General features: G+C 40.0%; 1 protein-coding gene across 1 annotated transcript; it reads right to left on the bottom strand.

The window, feature by feature from the left end:
- Window positions 1-5,944: 5,944 nt before the first annotated feature.
- Window positions 5,945-18,283, bottom strand: dnajb11 (DnaJ heat shock protein family (Hsp40) member B11). The gene is made up of 10 exons (XM_034227416.1): window positions 18,079-18,283; window positions 16,878-17,034; window positions 15,499-15,596; window positions 14,327-14,459; window positions 13,861-14,003; window positions 13,147-13,229; window positions 13,014-13,071; window positions 12,812-12,923; window positions 12,188-12,347; window positions 5,945-6,919 (listed from the first exon to the last, which is right to left on the bottom strand). The coding sequence occupies exons 1-10, from the start codon at window positions 18,150-18,152 to the stop codon at window positions 6,855-6,857; spliced, it is 1,083 nt and encodes a 360-aa protein (XP_034083307.1). The 5' UTR covers window positions 18,153-18,283; the 3' UTR covers window positions 5,945-6,854.
- Window positions 18,284-19,402: the final 1,119 nt, after the last annotated feature.

Genomic DNA, 19,402 nt, shown 5'->3' with positions numbered 1-19,402 from the left:
GTAGAAGTACTCTGATCTTTACTTGAGTGAAAGTAGAAGTACTCAGATATTGTACTTGAGTAAAAGTAGAAGTACTCAGATCTTGTACTTGAGTAAAAGTAGAAGTACTCAGATCTTGTACTTGAGTAAAAGTAGAAGTACTCAGGTCTTTACTTGAGTGAAAGTAGAAGTACTCAGGTCTTGAGTACACGTAGAAACCCTTCTTCTGCTGTCCTCCTCTCTGGACTTGTGGGGATGCTTCAGGACAAAGATAACTACACACATTAAAACAGTCAGGTAACTTGTTGAATTCCTCTCAAAGAAAAGGAGGAATCCTGATCATCTGTGCCCATTTTCCCCAGGTCTTTTTATATATTGTAAAGCTGACAATTCAAAAGTCCTATTTCTGTAAAGGTTTCAATTTCATTTTCGTGGTTTATTCTTACGTTTTGAAAGTGTTTTGATATCGTTCGTCCAGTTTATTCTCACGTTGATTGTAGTATAATGCAACAAAATATTGTTCCTCCACAAAAATCACGGTAATCTGTGGCCCTTTTCCCCCAGATCTTTTTATTTTTTAAATTGACAATTCTAATTTCCCATCTTCCTAAATGTCTATATTTCATTTAAAAACGTTATTCTCACTTTTTGATGTAAGTTAAACGTGTTATTATAATGTTCCTTCACAAAAATCATCGTGTTTGTGGCCTTTCCCCAGATCTTTGACTGTGAAACTGACAATTTCCTATTTCCCTAAAGCTCTCTGTTTTATTATTGGAGTTGATGCTCACTCTTTAAAGTGTTTTGATGTTGATCCTCTACAGAAATTCTGGTAATCTGTGGCAATCTTTCCCAGATTGTCAACTTTGTGAAGATGACAATCCCGGTTTCCCATCTTCCTTAATGTCTCTATTTCATTATAGGACTTTATTCTCACTTTTTTTCTGTGACTATTTCTCAGAGATTTCTACAGTTTTGGAGGTGAAAGTCCTAATGTCCTATCTTCCTATTAAAGGTTCCTATTTCATTATAGTTATGGAAGTTTATTCTCACATTTATGTAGTTTAACCCTCCTGTTGTCTTCGGGTCAAATCTGACCGATTTACTACTTTCATCAATCATAACGTTTTTGATTTACATTCGATTGCATTAAAGCTTCATGATATCCTTCACAGTAGACATTTGAACATATAACATTGCTGATCAACACTTTCATTGAATTTTGGATGATTTAGTGAACTTTGTAACACCATGGTGTTCCCGCTCCCAGGAATTAGTAACCATCCGGATCAGATAAAACACACACACACACACACGCACACACACACCCACACCCATACACACACACACACACACACACACACCCACACCCATACACACACACACACACCCACACACCCCCCACACACACACACAGAACAATTTGACACATTTCCCGCTCTTATGTGCCCATCCCCCACATGGATCACACCTGGCACACCAATACATGTTCAGTGTCTGTTCTCTGTATATTTACTGCAGTTGTTCACGTATGCCAGTACTCTGATACAATATGTACAGTTTGAAAGGGTATTAAATGTGGTGATGATTAATAGTTATTGTGTTAATGTAACAGCAGTTAAAACAGGACCGGTCAAATTTGACCACGAACACCAAAGTAAGCGGGGGGGGGGGGGGGGGGGGGGGGGGGGGGGGGGGGGGGACATGAAGACAATAGGAGGGTTAAAGGGTTATAATATTGTTAATCCACAAAGATCCTGGTTATATGAGGGCTATTTCCCACAGATTCTCATCTTTTTGGAGGTGACATTTCCAATTCCCTATCTTCCTAAATGTCCCTTTTTCATTTTAGGAGTTTGTTCCATTTTCTATGTAATTAAAAAAGGTTATAATATTGTTCCCCCACAAAAACCCTGGAGTTTGTGGCAGTTTTTTCCCAGATGTTCAACTTTGTGAAGCTGACAATTAAAATGCCCTACATGTTTTAATGTTCTGTATTTCATTATAAAAGTGTATTATTATAATTATTATAATTGCTTATTGTTCCTCCACAATAAAACCCATCATAAATAGCTTTTTCACACACCTTCATATGTGAGGAAATGTAAATAATTGTATGATTTTGTTGTCTTGGAGAAAATATGATATACTTTGTTTTGTTGTAACATGAAGACATATATCTTCGGATAATCTGAAAACTGAAGACAAAAAGCCCACAAAATGAATATTAAGAAATAAAAAGGCTTACAAATTAAGTCGGTTTTGTAAAAAGACTTTGGTCTTTATAAAAAACAATATTGTTTATACTAACATTTGTACATAAAATGAACTGTCGTTTTCATAGGCAGATGGGCTCATTCCATTTTCCGACAGTTAATCCTCATTATTACTCGGATCTGTTTCCCTCCAGACCTCGAGCAATGTATTTATAGTGTTTGAAACATTATAATTGGCATATGTGTTGCCAAAAGTTGAATACTTTTCTGGGAAATGACTGTAACATGTCTCTGTTCTGCTGCGGAGTTGTTTTGGGGCTTCACTCGTTACAAACCCTGCATTTGTCAGGTCAGGCACCATTAACCGAGCACACTGTCGAGTCAGAGCAGGTCAGAACACCCAATGGCGCCACCACACACACACACACACACACACACACACACACACACACACACACACACACACACACACACACACAGATTGCTCAATTAGCCCTCCTTCAGCCTGCGCCTCTCTTAACCCTGCAGCTACGCTTATAAGTCATTACACTCAGGGTCAAGTGTGATCCCTGTGCTTATCTGCATCAACAACTGGCAAGTGCAGGCGCACACACACACACACACACACACACACACACACACACACACACACACACACACACACACACACACACACAGACCTCTGGCGAGTGTTTTAGGTAATAAAAAGTGATTTAGAGAGGCGTGTGATTGAAGAGGCAATGCTGCCCTCATGTGCTTCACAATTTGTAATTACAAGTGGTTGTAGGATATTATTTGTGGACGATGGGTAAATCCCAAACATAACTCACCCTGTCGTCGCTTTTCAGTCATTTCCAACTGGGAGGGCCCGGACCAATCACCTCACACACTGTTTCTTACTGATCGGGCCCTTATGCTAACTGGAATGAGCTGAACAAAACACACGGCAGAGTGCTGAGTGATCCAGCTCGTGGGTTTAGAGAGCAGTGCAAAGATGATGTGTTTGAGTAGGCCTAAGTTAGCATCTCCCTGGTTCCCGGCATGAACAATCACATTTTGGATTATTGCATAAAATAAGATCTCTGTCAAACAAACGTTTATGATCATCACAGGTTCAGTTCAGCAGGATCGTCTCCACCTTAACGCCACTCTGGGTGGGATCTCATGGTTGTTGTAGCATAAATGCAACCCTAGCATAACGTTAGGCTATAAACAAATTAAACCACATTGACTTGACTTCTACTTCACTGCCATTAGCTAGGACTAGCACCCTGAAAAAGCGAGTGATGAAATGTTCATTCATTTATTTCTGCAAATCAGTGTGCCGTGGTCTTTTTTGGTTATGACTTATTGATCACCAAGCTAATTTAAAGTCTTGCCTTTCTCTCTTTTGGTTTCATAAAGGTGGATTAAGATAAGATAAGAAGAACTTTATTGATCCCAGTTTGGGAAATTGTTTGTGTTGCAGCAGCATAAAAAGACAAGGCATTGTACCATACACATTCAAAGACTAGAAATAAACAAGAAAGTAGAAAATGTACATGTTGAATTTAACTAGGTATTATGTATACAAATATATATATATATACATAAATATATGACAGAAGGAATATTAATATGAAATATTGTTTATTGATTACTGCCCAGAAGTGGAATGCCAGCCCAATGCAAACGCCCTTTTAAATAAAGGCTGTAACAGTGTACCTTGGTCTTTTTGGGGTTTGGCTTCAAAACAAGTCTAACATTGGTTTTGTTTTTGGTCTCATAAAGGCGGAGAACTTCTGTAGTCTCAGTTATTCTCTTGTACTGGCTTTTTAAGATACTTGTTATTACTGTAAGACATTCAGGAGCGGGGTATTTACTGACATATATATACTAGTGATAACAACAGAACTTACCAGGTATCTAAACAAGAACGTATTGATATAAAAACAAGAGAACAAACGAGGAAGTACACAATGTGGACTAATTTCGAGCTTTTTGGCCTCGTTCTTGGTCTGCCTGTGTGTGTGTGTGTGTGTGTGTGTGTGTGTGTGTGTGTGTGTGTGTGTGTGTGTGTGTGTGTGTGTGTGTGTGGTGTGTGTGTGTGTGTGTGTGTGTGTGTGTGTGTGTGTGTGTGTGTGTGTGTGTGTGTGTGTGTGTCTCTCTCTGTCTGTGAGGTGAAACAGTGAGACGTTTTATCTCCCTGCATCACAAAGCCTCTCTTCTCCTCTTCAGTCTGAAAATGACTCCGAGCTGTGTGGTGGTCCGGGGAGGAAACTCCCTTCACCACAGCTCTGCTATCTCTGTGGGAGTTCATTATACACACACACACACACACACACACACACACACACACACACACACACACACACACACACACACACACACACACACACACACACACATCTATTGTGGGAGATTATTACACACACTTAGTCTGTGACAGGAACACTGGTGGGCAGATGTGTTCAGACACCACTCACCGCACCATAAACATGTTTCTGTGGACATCCCCTGCTCCACCCATGCAGACAGACCTCCACCCACAAGGTGTGGTGTGTGTGTGTGTGTGTGTGTGTGTGTGTGTGTGTGTGTGTGTGTGTGTGTGTGTGTGTGTGTGTGTGTGTGTGTGTGTGTGTGTGTGTGTGTGTGTGTGTGTGGCACCACTGAGGGGGTCACAGGGTCACGGCCTACAGTCTGCAAATTAAAGGAAATTACTTCTCTGTGTTTATATACATATTAATATATACACGTTTTTGTGGTACGTAAATGGAAACACAGTATGTGTATAAGCTTGCTCACCAACCCGCAGCATACTTCATTATTTTATTTGAATATTTACTCTAAATGTTTGTTATTTTCTTTACTCAGTTTATTTTGACTCACTAATGATGGTACCTTAACCTGGGATGTGTAATCATTTGATATGTATTTTATTAACATGTGCATACCTTAATTTAATATATTTGTTTACTCATTTATTTGGTTAAGTATCCGCACCCTTTGCTGTAATATTGTAATATTCCCAGCTGTGTGACGGATACAAAATTCAAGATTCTGAATCATTTTTTATCTCCTTTGCTTTCATTTAATTATTGAAGAAATGCTGAATAAAAGTAGGAACAACACGACATCACTTGAAACACTGTTTTCCTTAAGGCAATTTAAAGGTTTAATGTTTATTTTCTTTACATTTTAACCAGTGTGTTTTTCTTATTATATGGATTTGCTTTAGTTTTCTCAGCTATACTTTAAATATGATCTCTCCTTCACCTTAATGCAAGACAGAGAAAATATAATTGAAAATGAACATCACATGTAGGAGATATCTAATTGAACGAAGACCAAAACGACCAATAAGTTGACATATTGACTAATAGTTGATACATCTAAAGCCTAACCGTTTGAAATTACCACAATATAAGAAATGCTCTTCAAATCCGAACAATGACAGTGAGGAGCATTTGATATTCTCTAAAGATTTATCCTAAGGAAGCTCTTTCTCTGTAGGAAAGTGTTCTTCAAATATAACAAAAGATATATACAGGTATAGCTAAAATCCTTTCAGATACCTGTTATGCTGCAGGTAAAGTTTCTGGTGGTTTATGTGTGAAATAGATTTTTTAAATTGCCACCATTTCATCAAAGAAGAGCGAGCGCCACAGGAAGGTGACAGAATTCCTGACAGACGAAATTCAGGGCATGAAAAGTCCACGTATTAGACTGTGGTGCCACCTGCTGGTGAGTCTGGGGTATGACATCTCATCAGAACGTGTAGAAATCTTTATTTATATCATAAGTCAAAAGTACATCATCCCCATAAGGCCTTGACACTCATAACATCGGGAGGCAGCGCTGCAGTCGACAGTAAAAACAGAGAGAAGTGAATTCCTAAATGTCACCAAATTGGATGCTTCCTGGTCTGAGGTCAATTTGAAAAACAACATGTTCCTATAGTGGCACTGGAGGATATGCAAACTACCCTCATTTCCTCCAACATATTAAAAATGCACTGTTTTATGAAAGAGGTCAACTCTTTGAACAGTACATGTGGGGGTTTGCAATGCAGACAGTTGCAATGAGTAAACAGAAGAGGCGACATAAATTAGGAAAACACAACAAATGAGCTTTTTTTTCTTCCTTATTTACAAAGTGTTATTGAACAGGAATCTGACCAGAGCAAAGTCAGTGAACAGATGGAGCTGTTACATTCATAAAACTAATAAAAAATAGCAGAACATCTGCTGGTGTTTCACAGGTTGTTGTTTCTCTTCTTCTCCAGATGTTTGTCAGCAGCTCGTCCTTCAGCAGATGTCGGCCGTACTCAGCGGTCGACCCATAAACAGTGTTTGTTTAACTTCTCTCGGATAGAAATATGTGAATCGGCTTTTTAAAATGAACAAAAAAAAAGGCCTTATTACTATATAACGTGGGGACACAGATGTGCAAAGACATGGCATCTTCTCCGTTTGATACAGTTCAAATAAAACATCTGCAAGTGTGCCACTGCTGCCAAAATGTAGAACATTAAAAACCAGTTGGGTTCAAGCCACCCTGAGAACAATCTGAAATAATAAATACACCCTGGTCAGAACTATGGAGCACAGTCCTCATGATAGAGAGAGGGTGTGTGTGTGTGTGTGTGTGTGTCAGATATCTCAGTCCAGGTTGTGTGTGTTAGTATCCTTGTAGTCCGTTATAAACCTTCTGTACAGAGCCCTGCTTCAGAAGACCCCGGATACCTGCAACAGAAGGAAAAACACAGTTCAAACCACATCAGGAAGTTAGATGCTGCGTATCACAGCGCACTGAGATGTGTTACTAACTGTAAAGCATTAACCCATCACTGCACCCTGTATGCAAGGGCTGGTTTGCTTTCACTAACTGCACGGAGGCTCAGTCACTGGTACATTTTTATATACAAAGCCATGTTAGGGAAACTTCCATCTTATATCTGCTCCCTGATCTCACGGAGAATTGTAAGTGGCTACTGCCTGAGATCGCATGCTGTGGTTTTATTAAATGTGCCAACTGCTAGGACTGTCTTCGGAAGACAGCTTTAGATGCGCAGCTCCTCTGTCTTGGAACAGTCTGCAAATTAAATGGAAACTGAGCAATCTGGTGCCACTAAATGTTTTTAAAGCTCGGTTGGATGCTACTCAATCGGAAGCTGTTGGTACCTGTTTATGTGGATAGTTATGTAAACGATGCTGTATGATGTCCTTTTGTTGTTCTATTTATGTTTCATGTGGAACTACTTGAGCAGGTCTCCCTTGAAAAAGAGATCAATGATCTCAATGGGATTTATCTGTCTAAAGAGGAGAAGTAAGTGGAACGAGTGGTGTCATAAATGTTGTATTTTATATGTTAATAGATTGTTTAATGTTACACTTCACACAAGCCAAACCTATTTGCAGTTAATATCTATATTTTGCCGTGTGTGACTGTAGTTTATATAATGTGCAGCGCTTCAAACAGTGTTTGGGAGCTTTCTAAAGTTTAGCTATATGCTAACATGTGCGTGTTTTCTTCCACTGAAGGTGTGAAGTTAGAAAGCTGATGAAGCCATTTCCTGCTTTAATTATTATATTCTGTTTTGCACAGGTATGTGGGTATTATTTTTGTATTTTGTAACTGTAAATTGTATTGTTTGTTATGTAAGTGTAAATTAATGGTTATATTTGTGTATATTGGTTTACAAGGAAAAACTGGTTTGCCACCATGGATAGATGTATATCTGTTAATTGTATTATTTAGAACTCTGTATACTTTCCTGAGTTAGCTTCAGGCCCCACTGAGGAGAAGTGTGAAGTTAGAAAGCTGATGAAGCCATTTCCTGCTTTAATTATTATATTCTGTTTTGCACAGAGAATAAATCCTGTTTGGCAAGAAAGAAGTCGTTCTCATTTACACAACACAACACAACGCAGAGATCACATGTGGCGTCAAACCAGACCGGTTACAGTGGTAAAGGTTTGAAATGAAATGAATATAGATTTTAAAATATCAGATAGGCTACAATATATTAGCATAATTCTATTGGCTATGTCAAGTGTTGTATGGGAAAAGAAGTCGAGTAAATTAATGCATAAGAAACCCATTTGTTTACATCAGTATTTTAGAATCATATATTTAGTAACTTAGTATATACACAATAAGAAGTCCCAAGTATTTTCAAATACTAGAATGCAACTCACAGCATGTGCCTGGTTATTGTGCATATCTTTCCAACTGTTAATGCTGTACTTAAAAAGCTCCCATGTCATGCTTTTCTGGTTGTTACCCGTCCCCTCGTGTGTTATATAGCTTTATCTGCATGTACACGGTCTGCAGAGTCACAAACCCTCAAAGTACACCCTGTAGCGAGTAAAACTCTAACTCAGAAAATACCTGTCTATGCTGGACTACCTACGCTGTAAAATGTATTATCTCTTCGATTTACACACGGCATCTATCGCACGTCTGTCCGTCCTGGGAGAGGGATCCTCCTCTGTTGCTCTCCCTGAGGTTTCTCCCATGTTCCCTTTAAACTGTGGGTTTTCTTTGGAAGTTTTTCCTTGTACGATGTGAGGGTCTAAGGACAGAGGGTGTCGTATTGTCATACTGATATTCTGTACAAACTGTGCTGTTGTAAAGTATCCTTATTGTAAAGTATATGTACAGCACTTTGGCTCGACCAAAAATCGTTTTAAAAATGTGCTATATAAATAAAACTTGATTTGATGCTGCCCCAGAACGCCTCGTTGGGGATTTCTCTTTGTCCATTGTTTACTTTTTTGGGTATAGTGACATATTTCGGGTATAATGACGTAACGGCTCCGCGGATTGGTCCATTTCTGCGGAGCCGTTACGTTTGGACCAATCCGGACACACACACACACACACTCGGCGGGACGTTGCGAGGCCCGCTGCTGCGAGGAGCGGGACTCTGTGAGCCGGCTCACTGGTGTGGGCTCGGCGAGACACCGCGGAACTCAGCCTGGGCACACACACGAACTCCCAGCCAGGCTGTGTGTGTGTGTGTGTGTGTGTGTGTGTGTGTGTGTGTGTGTGTGTGTGTGTGTGTGTGTGTGTGTGTGTGTGTGTGTGCCCAGGCTGGGTTTCGCTGTGTCTCGCAGACGGCCACTGGGCTCACAGGGGGGGGGGGGGGGGGCAGGAGCTCCAACAAGCCGTTTAGGACAGAGAGTGAAAACACAGACTTTACAGAGATGCTGAGAAACCAATGTGAGTTTGGAAAATTGAACAATATAAATCTATTCTAGTAGACCTCAACAATGGAATTATGATCAGTAGAAATGGCCATGACATGGGTCCTTTAAGTACGTTTTGAAGTAAAGTAACATCTCTTTCCAAGTTACGATTGGCAGAACTAATTAAGTTTTGGGGCTTTCTTTCTATTTGTGTCACAACAAATATTTGAAGTTTCGAGGCTTCAAAACTAAGCGAACAGTGACAGTCCTTCATGTTATTGCTTGCTGTGGATGGTGTTCAGGATACCTGTCTTGTCTATGAATTAATATTGTTAATAGTATGTGTTAATGCCTATGTAAAGCACGTTGAATTGCCTTTGTGTGTGAAAATGTGCCATCTAAATAAACTGACCTTTATATCAGAGTTGTTCAGAAAGCTTTACACCATCCTAACTAATGTGAAGTAAAGCATCTTTCGCAGCCTAGATCCTGTCAAGACAAATGTCTCTGCGTATTCCTTAAAGGTCCTATTATACTGTTTGTCATCAATATATCACAGGTCTCAGATATATACAGAACATGTCTCTGATTGGCTGAAACACCAAACAGATCATTGCAGCATTACCCATAATCCCCTCTGTTTCAGCCCTGTTTCCAAAGTGCTGATTCTCTGTGTGTTTCTCAATGTCGAGTAAAGCTGCTCCGGAGCCACTATTTCAAGCATACTACGTCATCGAGTGCCGCCGAAGGACTTTTCCAATGTCCAGCATACTTGGAAGTCTACCGAGCCTGGCGTACTTCGTAGCGAGATATTTCGAGGCTGCACATGTGTAGACTCTGCGGTCTTAAAATCCCCACAATGCTTTGCGCACGGACCAATTTCCCCAAATCTGTGGCGGAAAATGTAAGGCGGGGCCTCTCATATGACGCACACTTGCACACTTGCTAGCCTGTTCCACTCTTCGTTTTCCGAATGCCAGGAAGTGTTCTTGCCTCGCTTCTGAAGCAAGTGACTCGGAAGACATGTGCTACCAAGCAAGCGTACTCGACATTGAGAAACACCCTCTGTCTGTTACTTTAGATGAAAATAAGGAGCCACGCCCCTCTGAGAGACATTTGGTTACAAAGAACTCATTGGTGCTCTAATGCCCCTTTCACACCAACGCGTTTTCAGCTCAGGCTCGGAGTTGAAAAGTACCGGTTTTTCCTGTTCACACCGCAGAGGCGCCGCCTCTTAGCTCCGGAATCCGGTTCACTTCCAGCTCCAAAAAATTGTCGGTCTAGAGGCAAGAGCTTCGGAGCTAAGAGGCGGCGTCGCTTACGTCTCTCTTACGTCGAGGCGGGGGCAGGGGCATGTGTGGGATCAGCCTCCTGAACAACAACAAAATGCTTGCGTGTGATGTTTGTAAAGTTCCAAGTAAAGTCGTCCCTTGTAAAGTCGTCCGATGCCTTCCATGTCGTTTCGTAAGAGGATAACCAAAGCGAACAGCGCTTCAATACAATCGGCCATTGTTGTTGTTGTCGATGTGAGGGATTTCCGCGCGGTTCGGATTTTATGAAGCAGGCACGTAAACGGTGACGTCATGACGCAGCAGCGGCAGCTCTGGGCGGTGTGAACAGAGCGGGAGCAGAAAAAAGGGAAACCGGAGCTGAACCAGAAAAGCTCCCGCTCGGAGCTAGAAAGGGAAAAGCGCTGGTGTGAAAGCATAGGAGGAGATTCAGGTGATAAGGTGTGTGGGGGGGGGGCGGGGGGTTACCTTGGTTGCTGATTGGCTAATGGTTACACAAGCCAGAACATCGTTATGACATCATAAAGTGACCAAAATCTGATCAGCTCATTTTCAGACAGGTTTTTATAGAAATGGATCAAAAAGAGAGAGAATCTTTTTTTCTAAAACTTTCAGAGTCTCTTTCCCACAGAGGGGACACATGTTGATGTAGAAGAGACATGAAGAAGAGGGGACACATGTTGATGTAGAAGAGACATGAAGAGAGGGGACACATGTGATGTAGAAGAGACATGAAGAAGAGGGGGACACATGTTGATGAAGAAGAGACATGAAGAAGAGGGGACACATGTTGATGTAGAAGAGACATGAAGAAGAGGGGACACATGTTGATGTAGAAGAGACATGAAGAAGAGGGGACACATGTTGAGTGTAGAAGAGACATGAAGAAGAGGGGACACATGTTGATGTAGAAGAGACATGAAGAAGAGGGGACACATGTTGATGTAGAAGAGACATGAAGAAGAGGGGACACATGTTGATGTAGAAGAGACATGAAGAAGAGGAGACACATGTTGATGTAGAAGAGACATGAAGAAGAGGGAACACATGTTGATGTAGAAGAGACATGAAGAAGAGGGGACACATATTGATGTAGAAGAGACATGAAGAAGAGGGGACACATGTTGATGTAGAAGAGACATGAAGAAGAGGGGACACATGCTGATGTAGAAGAGACATGAAGAAGAGGGGACACATGTTGATGTAGAAGAGACATGAAGAAGAGGGGACACATGTTGATGTAGAAGAGACATGAAGAAAGAGGGGAAACATGTTGATGTGGAAGAAACATGAAGAAGAGAGGACACATGTTTGAGGTAGAAGAGACATGAAGAAGAGGGGACACATGTTGATGTAGAAGAGACATGAAGAAGAGGGGACACATGGTTGATGTAGAAGAGACATGAAGAAGAGGGGACACATGTTGATGTAGAAGAGACATGGAGAAGAGGGGACACATGTTGATGTAGAAGAGACATGGAGAAGAGGATTTTGCACAATAGGTGACCTTTAAGATCTCCTCTCTTCTCACCGTCTTTCTGCTGATCGTCGAGCTGCGTCTGAGGGAACTCCACGTCGAAGGAGATGATGAGGGACCCTCGGATGTTGATGTTGTCAAAGTTTGGCAGACCTTCTCCTTTCTTCCACATCCGAGCTCCAGGCTTTGTGATCTTATCTCTCACTATATGGACCTGTCCGCAAACATGCAAGCAGACATTCAATTCAACCATTCAGTCACACATAATAGGAAGCTAACCTTAGTCTTTAAACAACTTTCAATCGTCTGGGTTGTAGAACTGTCAAGTTGGATAGAAAGAAGCCCCATGTGCAAAAAAAGGTATTGGCAGAAGAGCGTTGATGTTTAAAGCCCCAACAGACTGGAATACTTGACCTGCTGCTATCAGATCCCTGTCATCATTGGTTTTAAGCATTCTCATCTCACTTTCAAGAATCACATTGTAATGATTGTATTACTTCATTCATTTGGCTTAACAGACTGTACGTGGCTCGTCCTGGTTTGTCATGCTATGCTTTCTGTAATTTCTTTCATGTCTATCTGTGGGACGTTGCTTTTGTCGGGACCCCCTTGAAAACGAGATGGGTTTATCCTAATAAATACATTTCTATATATATATATATTAGTGAAATACAGCACCTTGTGTCCGTCCAGATGTGAGATGTCCATCTCGAAGCCGATCAGAGCCTCCACCAATGAGATGGTGACGTTGGTGTACAGGTCGTCTCCTCTGCGCTCAAACACTGGGTGTCTAAAAGGAAAACATCATGTTAGTCACTTATTAAATATTCAATGATTCAAGTATTTGAAAGCTGACACCGTAAATACAGATGATTCATACTTCAGCACTTTGATGCGGAAACGTAGATCTCCAGGTTCCCCGTCGATGTGAGGTTCCCCTGTGGGCGGATATTACATGTTTACAATATATTAGAAAAACAGATGATTCTTATTCATGGTTTATTAAGATGTACCTTCTCCAATGAAGGGGTACTCCATTTCATCTCTCACGCCCTGTTCAATTTCTACCTCCAGCGTCCTCTCTTCATTCACCAGCCTGAGGTTGACATTCATTCAAACAAAAACATTTGTTGTTATATAAAGTGTGCACAACATTTTTTCTCTAAGTTCTTACTCCATCTATACAGTACACTCAGTGCATGGTTACAAGCTAGCAACAAGCTGGATCAAATGCGATCTAACACAACAGCAATAAGTGATAACTCGATGCAGAGTTGGTAATTGATGGAACAGCAGAAAGACGAGCTTTAATGAGTGTGGTCGATGATGATCAGGGAAGTAAAAGGACTGTTTCTGTAAATGTGTTGGCTTTGTGGAGAGCATATTCAATGTTTTATAAGCTGCATTAACACACTTTAAGTATTTCTCTAAAGCCTAGTCGTTTCATTTGAAACCTAACATGTAATTTAGCAGTTGCTTTTATCCAAAGTGAAAACATCTCCGCTGCTCACTGGAAGGCCTTAATGTGGATCCTGATATTGAAGTGACTGTTATTTTGTATATATTGATTGTTGTGATATATGTAGAGGTATATACATATTTGCATACATATTTGCATATATATTTGTTTTTGTATTCGGGAATGTGGGAAACGGTATTTCGATCTCTCTGTCTGTACACACAAACTGAAAGATTGACAATAAAGTTGCCTTTGACTTTTGACTTACTTGACATTGGGACACTCGTCACACACCATCTCCTGAGTCATCTGGAAGCGCCCGGGTCCGAGCTGAGTCGTCCTCATCTCCTGCCGGCAGTTACACTTCCTCTTGCCGGGCGCTTCTTTAGCGACTGGCTTTACACGTACAACCTGAACGACAACAACACCCACAGTAACTCAGATGATGAGTCAGCAAATGTTCCAGTTTCACAACTTCAATGACCCCAATGTCTGTCAATCAAACAACCAATCCCACTTTGTGTAATTTCATATTCTGTTCTTGTACATATACCTATTCTATTGACATGCATATAGACACTACTTTTTATGTTGTATTTTATTATATATGTTGCATTGTTGGAGGAGCTCAGGTCAGAAGAATGTCGTTGCCATTTCTACACTGTAGCTTTGAGCATATGACAATAAAACCTTTGAATTTGATACACACTTGAGTGCAGGTATCTTCTCCTCACCTCCACAAAGTTCCCAGAGTACACCTCTTCCAGCGTGACCTCCAGGTCGAGTATGATGTCATTTCCTCTGGGGATGTTCCTGTCCTGCTGCTGTCGGTTTCCTCCAAACATGAACCCAAAGTCACCAAAGAAGCTACAGAAACACAGAGAGAGAGGAGACAAATAACACATTAAATACATTTCAAAAAGTCAACCGCAATGCTTGCTTTCAGAATCTGGGTCACACTGAGACAGGGTTACTGTGACCCATTGCTCACACTGAGACAAGGTTACTGTGACCCATTGCTCACACTGAGACAGGGTTACTGTGACCCATTGCTCACAATAATCCACCTAATGATAATATTATATAATAAAATCCGGGACAAATAAAGGATTTTTGATTCTGATATCAAAACAACGTGGGGTGTTGTTGTATGAACTATTTATTTGTAAAGAAAGAAAAAGTTGTTTCTGTGTTAACTATTCAAAGTAAAGTTTGTTGATTATCCAAATAACATTTACAAAGCGACACAAACAATGTTATATTTATTGTAACTGTATTAGATTAGAATCTTTAATGACCACACAGCCAGGCTGGTGGAATTCGTGTTCAGTGCAGAGTATTACAGCTTGTTCCATACAATTCAACATACAGTAAACAGACGATAAAAAGTACAACACACAGCACAGGGCAAAGACATATATACATAAAGTTCAAGGTGTGATTGATTGTGATTGTTCATTGGGGTTATTTAGAGTCCATTTCGTGTCCGTATTGCAAAGGGGAAGAAGCTGTTTTTGAAGCGGGCGGTTTTGGTGGACAGTGACCTGTAGCGCCTCCCCGAGGGCAGAAGTTGGAAGACATGGTGAGCTGGGTGGGAGGGGTCAGAAATGATTTTCTTTGCCCTTGTGACAGTTCGTTGGTGGTGAAGTGATTCGAGTGATGGAAGGGGACTGCAGGTGATTTTTTTATGCTTTATTGACGATACGTTGAAGTTTATTTATCGGGTGGAGGAAGCAAACGTATTAAATATTAAATATGATCAAAATGATCGGCACAGCTGGACATATCAAGGTTCAGGTGAAAAACATCTTTGTTTTTAATGAACTGAACTTTAGGTTAACCCTTTACTTGTAAAATAAGGTATCCCATTGGCTTACAGTGTTGGACCTGAACCCATGAAACGCACCTGGAGAAGATGTCGTTGTGTGAGCCGTGGTGACCCTCTTTGAGTCCGTCTTCTCCGTACGCGTCATACTGTTTCCTATTCTCCTCGTTTGAGAGCACCTAAAATACACAAGCCAATTAAATAATCAGATCTTAAAGTGTACTTAGTTCAGCCTTTCTGCTTCTTTCAGTAACCTACACAGCTAAATTACAATAATTGAAGAACGTACTATATTCTACATTGTTCTAATTCACACAGCATATGGGAAACCATGTACATAATGTCATCCAGTACAACAATATAACAGAACACAAACACCATCTAAACCTAAGCAAAACTTGATTTCAAAAATGAGAAAAGCAGTATTATTCACATACTAACCTAAGACATGTATGACATATATCCCTGGGAAATTGTTGACTGTTTTAACACTGACTGGTCCCTGAATAAGGTACACCTGTTCAACTGGACGCAGCATAGTTGAATATTAAGATACACATATGAAATGCAAATTAAATAGTATATTAAAGTGAACACTCCCTCTTTCAGTAGCCTACACAGCTACATTACAACAAATCGCTTGTTAAATGTTAAAAAAAGAATTTCCAACAATCCTCTTTTTATCAAAAATAAAGTGAACACACAAAGCACCAATTAAAAAAAGATACAATTACATTTTAAAGTGCAGTTTTCTTATGATACTCTCTTTCAACTAGCTTAAGAAAATCATAATAACATGCATAATAACATAATATTCCTCTTATCAAGGCACAGTAAACTAAACTAATATGTGTATATACAGGTAAATAAGTATGATAATATCCATCAAATGTTTCTTTAAACATGAACTCTCTCTGTTTGTGTCCATGTAATGTCTATTTCCTTTCCGTGTGAATGTTGCTATAAAAATATAGATTATTATTATCAAGCAATAACATTTAAACCGTGTAATACTCCACATGTGTCCACTCCTTGTTTATCAAACAACACAACTAATCCCAGTTATTTTGAAATGCAATGGGAACATTTGATACTAAAACACCTGCAGATCTTATCTGAATCCACTCCCATTCATCCACGTCTGGCTTTTACAGATGCCAGCTGTGCCGCTCAACAGCCAATCAGAAGCAGCCACACGGTCTAGTCGACCAATCATAGTGCAGCTACCGTTTCCAACAACAACCAAAAAGCTAGAGTACAAAAGCCTCTTGTAACGTAGCTTCAGGCTCTTCCGCACACAATCTCATATTTCCGTTCAATATATACACTTTCATTCTGAAGTTTCATGACATTTAGGCAACTAAACCCACCTTTTAAATCCACATGTATTGACTGTGCTTCCCTGCAGCTATCACTTGCATTAAACACAAAAACAATGGATATAGAGAGCATGCACCCACCTCATAAGCTGATCCCAAATCTGCAAATTTGTCTGCAGCGTTGGGGTCGTCCTGGTTTCTGTCGGGGTGTAACTGAAGAGCCAGCTTTCTGTAGGCCTTCTTTATGTCCCTGATTGATGCACTCTTTGTCACCCCCAAGATAGCATAGAAATCTCGCCTATAATAAAGAAAAGGGTCACATTAAGAATAGATAATGGCCTGACACATGGAGAACAAAATGAAACAGTTAGATGTGTGTTTTAATGTGTTAAGGGTGATATACAAACAAGCTAGCACTGAGTAGTAAGCCGGTGTGAAGCATGGATTTATAAAGTGAACTGAAACACCGTTCATTCCTATGAGAGCTGCTCAGTGGCGCATGAAGACAACAATGGAGCGACTGTAGGTTCAGGAAGTACCCGGATGATACGGGCATTTGTATAGCACATTTTCATAAATCCAGTTCAGCTGTAAGTGCTTTGACAACATGGGACAGATCACATATTAAAACAAAAAATAAATGTCACTATAGGTCAAAGCTTTTTGCACACTTACCAGCATAATATAACAATTCAAGGAGATAAAATAGGTATGATAATAACAGTAAAATACAATAAAATAAACAATGATCCCTCTCAGTAAATTAAAGGACATAACACACAATGAATAAATACAATAAAATAAATGAATAAGAAGAATAATAAAGATTAAAATACCAAATTATTGGAGAGAGAAAATTACTCTATTCAGCTTTCAGTGCATTTTATGATGTATTAAAATAAGTTCTATACAAGTGTTTGTGCTGGGTAGTTTATTTAGCTGAAATAAAAATCATTATACACTGATTTACAGACGTCTCTTTCCCAATGTAAGTCATTGGGGGAAAGTATTTATGTGACAAAATGACGTCACGTAGGCTGTAGTACCACCGTTTGGCCACTACGTCCATTCAAAAAATCGGCTTCAATTTACAGCCATTTCCTGGTTTGAAGGCTAGCTCCATGCTAACCGAGCTAACTAGTCATTCAAAACAAAGCATTCAAACTCCTGAATATAACCGTTTAGCTAGATATCAAACACACATAAATACATACTTAATAGTGATTTATCTCGGTGTGTAAAGCTACTGTAGTCCACACAACACATGTAGAAGTGATGTGGACCAATCACAGAGGAACATGTGTACCACCTGGAGATGCTTTCTCATTTTCAACAGACTTACCCTGCAAGCACCGCCGAAATAACGTAGAGAAGCAGGCAGCAAACGTTGCACAGATTCATCCCTTTGGAAGCCATAGATCCCTGTTTATGTAAAAAAAAATGTAAAGGAAGTAGCGAATAAAGACCAGCCGGCTTTTGAAGGTTGGATCCCCGGCTGCCAGTCACCCAGAGCTTCTTCCTCCTGTCAGAGAGATCCCGCCCTGAAGAGAAACCCCTCCCACTGTTAAAGAAACATCTAGCCATTTACTGTACGGCGTGAACTACGGAAGACGATTAGGGCCAAATCACCAAAAAGTCACTTTTCATAAACCCAGTGCTTTGACAACATGGGACGGATCACATATTAAAACTAAAAACTGACTACAAGTCAAAGCTTTTTGCAAACTTGCCAGCATAATATAACAATTCAAGGGACACAAGAAGGTAAAATAGGTATGATAATAACAGTAACATACAATAAAAATGAACAAGTATCCCTCTCTGTGAAGCAAAGGACATAACACAAAATGAATACATACAATAAAAGAATATAAAATAAATGAATAGGGTTAATAATAAAGATTGAAATACCAAATTTCTAAGTCAGAATTCTGAAATCAAAGTCAGAATTGGTTTAAAGTAAAGTAACTAAGTAGATTTACTCAAGTACTGTACTTAAGTACAAATGTTGAGGTACGTTACTTGAGTATTTCCATTTACTACTGTGTACTTCTACTCCACTACAGTTCAGAGGTAAATGGTGTACTTCTACTCCACTACATGTATTTAATCCCTTTAGTTACTGTACAGATGTGGATGAATGATGTGAAATCTAATCAAGTGTTGAATCAGACTTTAGTTCCACCTGGAGTAAATCCTCCAGCTACCCTGCAGTATACAAAGTACTTCAAACTAGCTGCACCTTCACCAGCTTTGAGAACACTTTCATGATCAATCATTATAAAACATATCATATATATTATTCTGAAATGGACCAATCTGCACAACGAGTATTATAAACTATAATAATAATAATAATAATAATAATTTACCATCATACATAATGATGGTAAATGTTGTTACTTTACCATCTACTGATATTTACAGGAAATTGACACCAAAACATGTTATGGGCAGAAGGGACACGATCAGGCTGTTAGGGCTATTCCGTCTGACAGTGAGGATAGTGAAGGTCAAGATAGGGTTAGGCACACAGACACACACACATAGACACACACACACAGACACACACAGACACACACACATACACACACATACACAAAGACATACACACAGACACACAGACACACACACACACACAGACACACACACACACACACACACAC

Source organism: Gymnodraco acuticeps, unplaced genomic scaffold (assembly GCF_902827175.1).
Source record: "Gymnodraco acuticeps unplaced genomic scaffold, fGymAcu1.1, whole genome shotgun sequence".
In the NCBI taxonomy this organism is placed as follows: domain Eukaryota; kingdom Metazoa; phylum Chordata; class Actinopteri; order Perciformes; family Bathydraconidae; genus Gymnodraco; species Gymnodraco acuticeps.
The sequence above is the reverse complement of the archived record's forward strand: the minus strand, read 5'-3'. Positions and strand labels throughout refer to the sequence as shown.

What these genes read in the sequence shown, in the direction of transcription:
- dnajb11 (XM_034227416.1), bottom strand. Translation starts at nt 18,152, where the DNA reads ATGGCTTCCAAAGGGATGAATCTGTGCAACGTTTGCTGCCTGCTTCTC. An exon ending in ATTTCGGCGGTGCTTGCAGG is followed by an intron (nt 17,035 to 18,078) that starts GTAAGTCTGTTG and finishes TCTTTATTATAG; the next exon opens with GCGAGATTTCTATGCTATCT. An exon ending in GTACCCCTTCATTGGAGAAG is followed by an intron (nt 13,072 to 13,146) that starts GTACATCTTAAT and finishes ATCCGCCCACAG; the next exon opens with GGGAACCTCACATCGACGGG.